This window comes from Helianthus annuus, chromosome 10, assembly GCF_002127325.2.
Source record: "Helianthus annuus cultivar XRQ/B chromosome 10, HanXRQr2.0-SUNRISE, whole genome shotgun sequence".
Lineage (NCBI taxonomy): Eukaryota > Viridiplantae > Streptophyta > Magnoliopsida > Asterales > Asteraceae > Helianthus > Helianthus annuus.
The window spans coordinates 169,149,279-169,162,179 of record NC_035442.2 but is presented as its reverse complement, the minus strand read 5'-3'; the positions used below and the strand labels follow the sequence as shown (position 1 = coordinate 169,162,179).

General features: G+C 34.3%; 1 protein-coding gene across 2 annotated transcripts; it reads right to left on the bottom strand.

Moving 5' to 3' along the window:
* Positions 1-317: 317 nt before the first annotated feature.
* On the bottom strand, positions 318-11,495 carry LOC110886540 (serine/threonine protein phosphatase 2A 55 kDa regulatory subunit B beta isoform). Of its 2 annotated transcripts, none has more exons than XM_022134352.2 (14): positions 10,995-11,495; positions 9,003-9,106; positions 8,815-8,913; positions 8,612-8,731; positions 8,245-8,451; positions 5,814-5,905; positions 5,491-5,609; positions 4,309-4,432; positions 4,069-4,192; positions 3,330-3,398; positions 3,135-3,226; positions 2,185-2,262; positions 2,036-2,100; positions 318-828 (listed from the first exon to the last, which is right to left on the bottom strand). In XM_022134352.2, the coding sequence occupies exons 1-14, from the start codon at positions 11,113-11,115 to the stop codon at positions 686-688; spliced, it is 1,557 nt and encodes a 518-aa protein (XP_021990044.1). In that variant the 5' UTR covers positions 11,116-11,495; the 3' UTR covers positions 318-685. The 2 variants fall into 2 exon arrangements, with proteins under 2 accessions (XP_021990044.1, XP_021990045.1); XM_022134353.2 differs by having other exon boundaries at positions 318-825.
* Between the last annotated feature and the right edge of the window lie 1,406 nt (positions 11,496-12,901).

Here is a 12,901-nt window from a genome sequence, read left to right as displayed (position 1 = left end):
GCACCGGCACATCTCCATTTTCTATGATAAAATTTTAATTCGAGTTGGTTTGGATATCTGATAAAACGTTTTTTGAGTCGAATTTAGTTGTACATATTCTACTCACATGTCATCCTGAGATGTATAAAAGTAAAGTATAATTGGATGACAACCCAGCCGGTTTTGACCCGTTTTTTTGCCACTCATAATCACAATGATATGCTCTTTCATCATATGCATACCCCGTATCTACTGCCTTAATTTCGACACGTCACAAATGAACAAGATATATAATGACGGTCCCAACACCGGATATAAAAAAAGACGAACAAAATCTTAAAGTGCAAGAAATTTTTGATACAGAGAAAATCGTATATGGTAAAAGAGGATGAATATATATAAACATGATGTCTAAAACTACTACATCTTTGACTTTGACCCTAAGTTCCACATATTCATAAAGGTTGTAGGAGAGCTACAATTTGAATCTTTCTTCCTCACTTCAACCCAACACAATAAAAAAAAAAACAGTTATTTTCCAACAACAAAAAAAAAGTAAAATGAAAGGAATAGACGTTGAACCGTAACCCGTGGCTCCTCCTATGGCTTTTCTGAATTCATCTATTAGAGTTGTCCCGAAAAGAAGCCGTCTATCTGAGTTGGCAAGTGATATTTTTTTTTTAAACTGTTACGTGCTTAGTGCCTTTCAGGCATAATACATGTACAAGCTGTTAGCAGCAGCACAAGCTATAGAGTTTTCACTAGGATGCCACGCCAGGTGGAGCAGCTTCGTTGTGAAATCAAATGAATTCCCGTTTGCATCAACCCCTGAGCTCTCTCCTCCTCCTCCTGTACAAATACCGTTTTCTTTTTATAATCATTAAACCCATTTAGGTGGTATGGAGTTGAGCCATGCTGGGCCGGGTTGACCCGCAACAACTTTTCTTTCCACTTGTAAGAAAAAAAAGTTATTTATAACTAATGCATTGATTAGGATCAGAAATACAATATTATTATAGTAATAATCCAACTCTTTGAATAACAATAGACTTTGAAAGACTTTCAACCTGGTTGACTCATTTAGTTAACTTTTGTATTTGACCTATTATAAATATAACATTTGAGTCCTTCCATCTGCAGCGCAGTGGTTGTGACATCCGGGTGAAGGCTCGGCTCGGGATTCAACCCGGGTTCGAGTCCAACGGGGGGCGAGGGTTTTTACCCATTCCACGGGGTTCCCGCGCATCAGGGGTGTGCTACGCTTTCTAGCGGTGGTCGAGTAGTCGGCCTTTGGACATAGCTCCGAAATGGTGGGTTTACGCGTGGAAAGCAGTTAGCCGTTCAAAAAAAATAAATAAATATAACATTTGAGAAATGGGTTTTCACTGTAGCGAATGTCTTGTCAAACTTTTTTTTGGTCTTTTATTTCTTGTCTGTTTGTGTTTTTTTTTTTAAATTTTCTACCCTCAACAATCAGCATTGTCACTTCCACCCCTTAGCTTTATAAAAACTGTGTAAAATATTATTTTGACCCCCTCGAGTTTTGTGTGCTTATTATGTACGTTGGTCAAATATAATATGTTTTCGTGCTTATTTTTATGTATCTTTTTGACTGGTCTACGTTTTGTCAATAAGTTTTCGTGCTTACTTTTATGTACATTTTTAGTTGGTATATTCTGTTATATATAACACATTTTCACTAGGCGCTATATAAATTCGAGTTACTTTACTTTAAGTACGTTACGGTATAAATTCAATTTAGTTTACGTTTTCACGTAACTTTTTCTGGGTAATGAGTAAGGTCAAATATAATATGTTTTCGTGCTTATTTTATGTATGTTTTCAGTTGGTCTACATTTTGACGTAAGTTTTGTTCAAAAACGAGTCGGGTCAGATATTTGATGGTACAAATTCGAGTTAGTTTAAGTTTCAACGCCGCCGCAACGCGCTGCGGGTCAAAATACTAGTTTGAAATAAAACACAACTCAATTTTACAAGTAAACGGATAAAAGTGCCACCTATAGAGTGAAGGCATAAATGAAAGAAGAAAGCTGACCTCGTCTAACTGCACGGGTTAAACTGCTTAGGGTGGAAGGCCTTGAAGGTGTCTGCACTTGTCTCCTACAATTTTTATTTGACAAAATTTCTCTTATCAAACCGCATATAAAAATCGATTTAAAAAAAAAAAGAAGTTAAATCTATTACCTCATTGGGTTTTTGCTAGCTTCCAAGGTAGTAGATTCATTACTGCCAGGAGCGCACCCAAACACGCGGAATAAATTACTGAAAAGTTGCATAAACGTGACAGGTTAGTGGGTACCGAAATAATACATACATACATCACATACATACCGCACCCACACACACACATATATAGGCACACACATATGTGTAGGGGTGTGCACGGTTCGGTTCGGTTTGGTTTTATACTTTTATGGTCAAACCGAAACCGTAACCGAAATGCTCGGTTTTCGATTATTAGAAACCGTTTGATTTCAGTTTTTTCGGTTTCAGCAACGGTTCGGTTTTATGGTCAAACTGAAACCGTCACCGAAATATTCGGTTTTCGATTATTAGAAACCGTTTGTTTTCAGTTTTTGGTTTTAGCAACGGTTCAGTTCGGTATTTCGATTTTCGGTTTTTAGAACAAAATTACGAAAGATTCAAAAATAAAAAGTATAATCCAAGATTTAATAATCTTTCTTAGATGTTTACATTTAGGTTATAATATTTAACCTTTTTAGTTAATATCGTTCGCCTAAACATAACCTTCGAATCCGTTTTTATGTTTCTCCAAAATTTTTATCAAGACATTTTCTTTTATAATACCTTGAAAATCATTTAATTTTTATGTTAAATTTTGTTATTTCTTGTAGGCAATGGATAAATCATTTCTTAGATAGATAAACATGTTAATATTTTTATTATAAATAATTGACAGTCAAGAATAAAACTAACAATTTCTAAATCAATATATAACAAACATTAAAAAGATGATTTTTTAGGTTATTCAGTTCCGTTCAGTTTTCATATGATATAAAACCGTAACCGAACGGTAAATTTCGTTTCGGTTTTTGTGTGGTTCGGTTTTTTTCAGTTTTCTGCTCACCTCTACATATGTGTGTGTGTGTGATGGGGAAGGGGGTTGTATTTACCTGTAGGAACCAGTTGCAACTCGCTGGCCATCACCACTCAAACAGCATTCAAATTTATCGAAGATTGAATCGTTTTCATATAGATCACATAGCTGAGAGTGAACATTTTAAAAGCATAAACGAAAAGAAAAAAAGGAAAAAACAAGGGCTAAAAGTTGGTTGTAGCACTGCCACTGGTAAAAGGAATGTATATACCTTAGGTCTTAAATGGTCATGCACCTGGAATGTTGAAACCGGACCAGAGTCCATGTTGATGTCCCATAGCTGCACAAGTCATACAATTTCAAAAACATAATTGCTCAAAATCAGTAGAATATTTTGACTATTAGTTAAAGGGAAATTGGCCTGTAATAATCTCACCTAGACGTTATTGGCCATTAATAATCCCACCTCAGAATATTCCCCCCACCAGTCCCACCTTTCACCTATTTTTCCTACAATGGTCCCCCGTTAAAAAAACTTAACGGAGTTAAGCTTTTTTTCCAAATTACAAACAGAGTTTTTAGGGCTTTTGATTAGAACGACGATACGAGTCCATTGATGTAAAACTTACCTCGAAACGGTGCTCCAAACGATGAAAACGACGCTTCAATTCGGGTGTTTAAATTTTCAATTAACCAAAATCAAGTCACTTGGATCACCATTTCGAAGTAAGTTTTACATCAATAAACTCGTATCATAGTTCTGATCAAAAGCCCTAAAAATCTGTTTGTAATTTGGAAAAAAGCTCAACTCCGTTAAGTTTTTTTAACGGGGGACCATTGTAGGAAAAATAGGTGAAAGGTGGGGGGAATATTCTGAGGTGGGATTATTAATGGCCAATAAGGTCTATGTGAGATTATTACAGGCCAATTCCCCTTAGTTAAATAGCTGAAGCTAATAAGCATCTTTAAAAGTCAAATCAAACATATCGGTCAACGGTAATACTACAAACCTTAAGGGTCATGTAATCACGGCTAAGTATATATCTTCCATCCCTTCCAAACTTAATATCAGAGGTAGACGCTATTATCTCTGTGAAAAACGATTTAGAACCAGGTGCTTCGTGTTCCTCGAACCTATAAAAAAGTATATATTATTGCTTTTCTATTAATACAACATACAGGCTACAATGCATCTGCTTGTAATAATGTTTTCTAACTGTTTAATAATAGAAGAGGAGGAAAGAACATACAATTTAGAATGTTTATCGCATAACGCTGACTGACGCAAATCAATGAGGCGAATGGATCCTTTTGAACTACTATAAGCTAGTGTGCTACAGTGAGTTGGATGAAACTCAGCACATGTAATCACCTCTGCAATTAAAGTTGATTCACAGTCAAGATAAAATCATAAATAAGCAAAAAAGAAAAATAGTTAGTACTAGAAACAGAAAATAGCATTGCACACACTATATAAGAAATGTTATTGTGGGTTGAAACGGACTGCATTTAGTTCACTTCACATACACTTTTTTGTATCTTTTTTTCACTTTTTCGTAAACAACTATTACCTTATTTATTATGATTACAAAAACATGATTCGTACAATAAGAACGTAAATCCTTCGATAAAACCTCTATCTACAGCATATATAACTCTGTAGGCCTGTGAATGAACCGAACGAACACGAACAAAGGCATGTTCGTGTTAGTTCATTCAACGTTAACCGAACACGACCATATAATCGAACACATTTTTTTGTTCTTGTTAGTTGATTAAAAAACGGGCATGTTCATGTTCGTTAGTTTAAAACCTAAATGAACAGTTCACGGATGTAAACGAACATAAACAAACAAACTTAAACGGACATAATTCAACAAACAATATATAACACAATTGAACAAACATAAATGAACATAATTGACTAAACATAAACGAACATAAATAATTTTTTATATAAAATAGTGATTAATTATTCACAGATAAATTTCATTGGAAGACCCATTTTTATTACTAGAAAGTCAATTAACAATCAATTATATTTATATAAGTAGTTCGAAAGTTCTTTTTATGTTTAATATTCATATAGATATAACTACTTATGTATTTATTTAGATTGAAACGAACGGATATAAACAGATGTAAATAAACGAACATAAATGGACGTTCACGAACATAAATGAATGAACAAAGTGTGTCTTCATGTTCATTCGTTTAGTTAAATGAACAAAAATATGTGTTCATGTTCGTTTGTTTATTAAATAAACAAACATAAACGAACTTCCCGCCGAACAAGTTCACGAACAGTTCATGAACGTTGGATTCGTTTACAGGCCGATAACTCTGTTTCTTTTGTTATTATATGGTCTGTCCCAATAATGGAGGCATGTATAAAATTTAGTGTAAGTCAAGTAAATGTTAAAAAATTATACCTGTAAGATCCTCCATGTTGGCAGGCTTGACATCAACAATATTGAAACTTTGATTGCTAATTTCCAAATTCCAAAGGTTTATCCGAAGATCATCAGCTGAGATGAACGTTTCGCCATCACTGATGCATATAAATGGAGAAAAAAGTGGACATCAGAACATAGACTAACCTAAGGTGCTGAAAACTAGTATCAACCAATGGCATCTTGTCAAGGTGCATCATATCCGAATACGAAGATGAGATTCAATCAATCAAGATAAGATATGTGTCTATAAGCAAAGTAAACAATATTATGTGCAAGAATAAAATATTAAATACCCAGACCTGTTATTTGAGATCGAATTGATATGATAATCATGTGCATGAGCATACACTCTTCTACATTTTGTAACAAGACTGGTCTCATTATAAGTCACCTACAAAAGTGTTTTATATTTAATATCAAATCAGTTGATTAAAAAATGAATGAAATGAGCAAAAAACTAGAAGTACAATTAACAACGTTAAATGGAGAACAGTTAGGATTTCAGAAATTATACATTATATTATACATATATACGATTACCAACTCATGTGAATAGTAACTTAATTTTTTTTCCCATTTTTAAACTTTAAGTTGGCTGATGAATAATAACTTTAACATTTTTTTTTTCTTTTTTTAAACTTGACGTTGTCCTAAGTGTTTTTTTTTTATTGAGCACAAAAGTTTCTTTTTAAACTAATAGTATACTCTTTTTTTTCATAAATTAACCACTAAATTTAGTAATTTAAAATTTAGCTGCTAACTTTTAATTTTGATGAATCTAATAGGTCGAATATAACTAACTTTTTGTTACTTATCGTTAACGAAACGAAAATCTGAACAAAATCGATACATGTATTCGTTTTTTAGGTTTTCTCGACGTTCCAAAAAAAATCGTCGGGAAAGGAGTTGTGTTTGCCTCGGTAGTTTTTGTCTCTTTCGTTTGCTATATCGATTATCAGTATCGTATCGAAAAATTGTACCGAATCAAATTAATAGCTAGGGCCGGCCCGGGGAATTCGTGTACCCTGTTCGAGCTCGAAAAAATGTGCCCTTAAGCCTTAACGAAATTGGGTATTGGGAGGTCTAAACCTAATGACAATGGGCTAATAACTAATATAAACCTTAAAAATAGTTTTGTAAGTGGGCCTATGTTGGTGTTTGTATGAGTATGCCCTATTAATTTATTTTTTTTACATATACATATCAACTTTTTTTTAGAGTAAATTACAAGTTTTGTCCTTTAAGTTTATACCAAATTTCAGGCGGTGTCCTTTGCCTTTAAAATTGACGAGTTTTGTACTTTATGTTTTAAAATGTTACAGGTTATGTCCTTTGACCCTAACACAGTTTTTTTTTTGTTAAATTAGATTACACAAGAGTATTTTAGTCTTTTTACCTATTTATTTAAAAATATTTTAACCCCAATTCACCACCACCCCACTACCCCACCTGCCACCACCCCTACCACCAGCAACTGCCGCAACCACCAGCCCACCACCAATTCAATTGAAATAACATGAAATATGTGTGCTTGAAAGTCAAGAATTAAAATATCAATTTACGATGTGAATAATGTATATTAATCTTTTTCAATTGTACTGCCAAAATCAATTTTCCCTCTGCAACATAAAAAAAACTCAAATTAACCTCCTTTTTCAGATTAGGGGTTCTTTTTATAGATCTTGTTCAACGCCAAACCTTAGAACCACATATCCTTTCTATCAAAAAACCCTCTTCTTCACATTTTCATGATTGACTAAAGAATCTGGACGAATCAGAAGCCCTAATCTTCGTACCTTCATCAGGTGGTCAACGGTAGAGAGAGAGAGAGTAGAGAGGTCGTCATTAGGTGGTCGGCGGTGTAGGGGGAGAAGAACCACCAACAGGTCTGAGCAACATCGCTGAACATCTACCCCCCCCCCCCAATCGGAAAACCCCCCACACAACGACCTCGCAATCGGAATCGGAATCCCATAAACTTTGCGGATGTAAAACCCAGATGGAGATCGAACCATCTACCACCCCCATGACTAACAGACTCCTCCCCCTCTTTACAACACCAATAGAACACCATCTTCATCTTGTCATTTGTCTGAGGATGGAGACGCTTGGGATTCGTTGCTTAGGTGGGGAAGAAGACGATGTTGCCGGAAAAGAAAAAACTTTGGTGCTCAGGTGGTTACTTGTGTTACTGGAAAATGTGATTGATAAGGTAGGAACTGTAGTAGGATGAAGATGGAACGATTAAATAGAAAAATAGTAATATTTGCACAATAGTCCTTGTAGTGGTGAAAAGGCAAATATGCTCTCATTTGCAAGTCACATGATCATATTTAACGAAAAAATGTAACTAGGTTAGGGCTAAAGGACATAACGTGCAGGTTTTTGAAACATTAGGGACAAAACTCATCAATTTTAAACATAAAGGACACCGCCTGAAATTTGGTATAAAGATAAAGGACAAAACTTGTAATTCACTCTTTTTTTTAAATAACGTGCCCTGGCCGGTGGTCCTCCCTGCCCACCCTCAGGGCCGACTATGTTAATAGCGACTAAATTCCGCCGCAGAGCACGCGGAATGTCACTAGTCACAACTATTGGTGAACTATTAAGATGACTGGTTTGAAAAGCAAAATTAAAAAGTGAGGGAATAGTTAGGTGATGATGAGAAGGGGTGTAAAATAAGACAATAAAATAATTCAAAAATATCCACAAGTCAAGTAACATTACCACAGGTAGACGCAGTGATGGGATGCCACCTGGAGGAAATTTGAAGTCGTTGATCAAATTAGTGGACGATGTATCTTTGTATCCCCCATTTGCAAGATGAGAATTAGTACTTGATGAAACACTTGAACTGCCAATATTGCTCTTTCCAACAGCTTTAGAAGGGTCCATATTCATGCTTGCAACTTTCTTGACTTTCTTCTCTTGAACCTGTGTAATGTGAAGATATAATGCCATGTGAAATTTGTGTTGCCGAATGATAAAAATAAAAGAAAAGATGAGGAAAAAAGAGATCAAAATCCAGCATAAAGAAACAACTACATATGCTAAACTTTCCTGCAACTTAGTGAAAAGAAATTAATGTGATTACCTTCCAGAACTTAATGGTTTTATCGTTAGTCGACAGAAGAAAAAGGGCACCATTGGCTGTTTGGCACCATCTAATTTTGTTAATTTTCTCCTCAATCTCCAAACTCTTTAAATAATCAAACTGAAAGAACGATTGGGGATGTAGCATGAACAAAGATATACATCAACTAGAAAATATACACATGATAAAGAGTTCAAAGAAACCTCAGGTTCATGGCTTTGGAATTCAGTTTTGTAACGGAACTCTGGATGCCTACTTGTAGCGTAATCAATCGTCTCTAAATCCTTTCTACTTCCACCATTCTGCAAAATGTTAAAAATATCAAATACTAGAAATAAACCTCAAAAAATAAAAATAAAAAATACAATATACAATATACTCTGGCACAAACCTCCTTTGTATCTGTTCTCTCAAATAATACCACCCTGCCCCCACGATCGCCAGTTGCAAGATGATCACCGCTTTTATCAAACTCAATTGCTGAGATGATATCCACTGCGAAAGAAAGTGCAAACAAATCAGATAACGCAATCACAAATTTTTGGGAGCTGAAAAAAAGAAGTTAGAGAAGTAGAATAAAGGTTGTAAAATAACACTATACACATGGTACTAGATTATAAATAAAATAGAGTTAAAAACACCTATGGAGTTAATAATGGAGGATTTTACAAATCGATTCCAGGCATGGCTTTAATTTTCAGGCGTAGGCAATTCAGAAAGTGAGCTTTTTTCTTAATAGGCGCTATCTTTTATTTTATTTATTTATTTATTTTGATCTTATTAATAACCAATGATTTATTTCATAGCACAAATTCACGATTCAAGATTCAAGATTCAAGAACAAGGTTAGTTTTTATATTTCTTTCTTCTAAATCGCACAATCTTTTTTTCTGTTGTTGTATTCACTTGTCTTGATTATTGATGAGAAGAAATCTGCTCGTTTGAACCTTTACTCTTTACTACTTTTGAACTTTTGATATTACTTTTGAGCTTTTTGTATTCAACTTTATGTATTGCGTTTGAATTTTTAGTACTTTTGAACTTTTGGTCCTAACCTGATGATCTTAAATAGTGTGAATTTTCAATGCATACCGAATTTTTTAGTTTTCGTTCCTGCACGTGTACCTTTTTTATCTCATGCTAGCGCTTTCTTTGTGTCTTGCGCCTAGCGCCTTTGATAACATTAGAAAACACAAGATACAAAGATGATAAACTTCATGAATGTAAAAAGATCATGTAGATAAGAACCACTGCTTGTTTGCTTCAGAAGGAATCAAAGGTGAGAAAGGAAGGAATAGATATCCAAGTTTCAAAATTTGGTTATATAGTGAACTTAAAAAACAATAAGATATATAATTGCTAGAAAGAGATTTGTGAACTAAAACATTGTTCGTCTGAAACACAAATATTATTCATATATACATTTGTACTTGGCATTTGCTCACTTTGACATATTAGGACTCTATGATACAAAACTTAGCTATTTGTCTAACATACTCATATATAACACTAGGCTATATACAATCTCAACGTAAGGCTATAAGAGGGATCTATAATTACATTAAACACAAAGCCTCTAGCGATTCTTGTGAATTGAATTTCTTTCGGGTCAACTTTGCATATATCAGTTTAATTTTAACAGCTACTAAATCCAAGACTATATCCATTGCAGCGCCCTTAAGGCATGCCCGTAGCAGAAGTAGAAGAAGGGATACGGACAAATCTGATGTGTCTAGAAAAGAGAAAGTGAAAAATCCTTAGATACGAGTGGTTAAGGATGGTGATGTGAGAGGAAGAAGAGGAGGCACCCTTGAAACCCGACGTGCAGGAAGAAGAGGACCTCCCGTCCTGCTTACCGCTAGAGCCAGCCTAAGATTTATACTTCAATATAATGAAAGCAATAAATGTGGAAAAACACATGTCATCATCATACAAGTGTCAACTCCCACACTGTCACTGCACCAAATGCAGGAACTCTGTGATTGGACATACACTTCCAACCTATAACGAGAGTCCGAATCGTAAAAAGAATAATACAATTATACAGGATCACAATCTCACACTGACTAACCAGATGTTGAAAACCTATCATATACTTCAAAAGCCCTAAAACATGCAGGTCTAAACTGTGTCCACGTGTGACTGTGTGAGTAAGAAAAACAGAAGAAGTATTAACCTCTGGATCAACAACTCTACAAACTACAAGTATTAACCTAATTTAATCATTTCAATAATCACTAACCAATCACTAATGTATCCATCAAATTAACAAATCACAAACATACTCTATCCAATAATCCAAACCCTAACACAAATAACCGGATCCACGTAACAATACAAAATCATCAAATCAACAATTAGCAATAACAATAACCTAGTTTACCTTCCTGAACTTCTTCACCGGCGGTTCGTTCACCAAACACCTGCGAGAATTTCCAGTCAAGCGGCGGTGGTGGATCCGCCGGAGCTGCCGCAACACCTCCTCCTCCATCACCACCGTTCATTTCCTCTTCTATTAATTAATCAACCGAACAATAAACAAAATTACGGAAATCTCTACAAACTGAATCGAATCAGGAACGCATCAACCGAATCCGATTAGCATTATTCGGATCGTGTGAGACAGATCGATGAAGAATAATGTGGCATTTGGAGGTTGAATTAGGTTTTTTTGTTATGATGGTGAAGAGCAGAAGATCGATTCGTTGATGGATTTGAGATTCAATTATCTATCTGTGTGTTGTTTGGCGCACACACTGGCTCTTTTTTTCTTTCTTTCTAGTCGGAGGGGTAAAATTGGAATACTTTTATGGAGTGACCAAACCCTTTTCTTCCTTGTGTTTCCTTTGTTTTTGTCTTCCCAAACGCCTTTGGTTTCATACTCCAAAACAATATTATCATGTCATTTTATCATGCATTTGCTTCCAACGTTTATTAGTCGTCTATAATATACTAATACTAGTAGTTGGACCGCGCGATGCGGCGGAGACGGCAATTTACAGTGCGGTGCCCTTTTTCTGTTAGTTGATCAATTTTCTCGTGAAATGATGTATAGTACTTCTGTTAGTTTTGTTATTAGTGATACTCGTGTGTGTATCTATGCCTTCCAAATCTCAATTAATAATAACAAATACACAAATAAGAAAATTTAACAATAATATTATTTAAAATAAAAATCCGAACACACATAATAATGAACACATGATCTTCCATCTTATTTCCTTTTAACATCCATAACGTTTTAATTGAAGTTTTTTTATTCAATGTATTTGGACGTAATTCATTTAATTTTCTAAAGAAATAAACTTTATTTTCAATTAATTTTCTAAAGAAACTTAATTGTTTTATTTTTTTAATACATGACAAATTAACTTTATATTCACGATTTTCGTCTTTATCTAAACATGATGGTACTATATATTATGGGTATACATATACATGTATTTTATAATGGCTCAAATTTATAAGTTTTATAAGTAGTAGTTTTAGTTATTTAAATGTCAGACATCCAAAAGTGTGTCACAAAAAGCATATGACAAACTGTATTCGAAACTCCGTTTACAAAATTCATCCTCTAAAAAGGTAAAAGCTATTGCTGATTTTCGGTAAATGGTACACATACTTTATCTTGCTTGCATACAAGAGTCATATAACAATGGCTTATCATGCAATAAATTATATTTTTTTTGGAAATCTCAAATCCATTCATCTAAGACTATAGTTATGCAAACATGCTTAAATCTAGCCCTTAAAATTCATGGAAAGTGAAGTGGTATAATTTAATGTGTGTGAACATATGAACGTATACACTTGATACATGTCTTTTACTCAAATCCCATTTATGATCACCATCAATATAAAAGAAAAAGAAACCCATAATATGGTATTCGGTGACATTGAAGAACTTAAATAGCTAAGCATAATTGATACATTGTTTCAACATAAAACAAACACCATGCATTCTATGTCTACAAAATATAAACAAAAGACACAATAAAATGGAGAGTTAAAAACACAGATGCAGTAGCTCCGTCGATTATCGCTGTGATAACAAGTAGCTTCCTCTTCAATCTCAAAAAAGAAAAAAAAACATTTATCAAATAAACACCAATTGGAACATGGCTTACTTTATACCAGAGGAATTGTCAGCTGTAACAAATCATTTATCAAATAAAAAACCATTTTCCTCAAGACCTGGTTGAAAAATTAACACCCTACTAAAGGAGTTTATGGTGAATAATTTTTTATGCCTTTCATTGATAAAAATGAGCCCTTTATATAGGGAGTGAT

Excerpts from the sequence above, each read along its gene's own strand:
- LOC110886540 (XM_022134352.2), bottom strand. The coding sequence starts at position 11,115 with ATGAACGGTGGTGATGGAGGAGGAGGTGTTGCGGCAGCTCCGGCGGAT. Across the intron at positions 5,906-8,244 it reads CATCACTGCGTCTACCTGTG|GTGACTTATAATGAGACCAG; the intron begins GTAATGTTACTT and ends ACACTTTTGTAG. Across the intron at positions 2,263-3,134 it reads GTTGCAACTGGTTCCTACAG|TAATTTATTCCGCGTGTTTG; the intron begins GTAAATACAACC and ends GCAACTTTTCAG.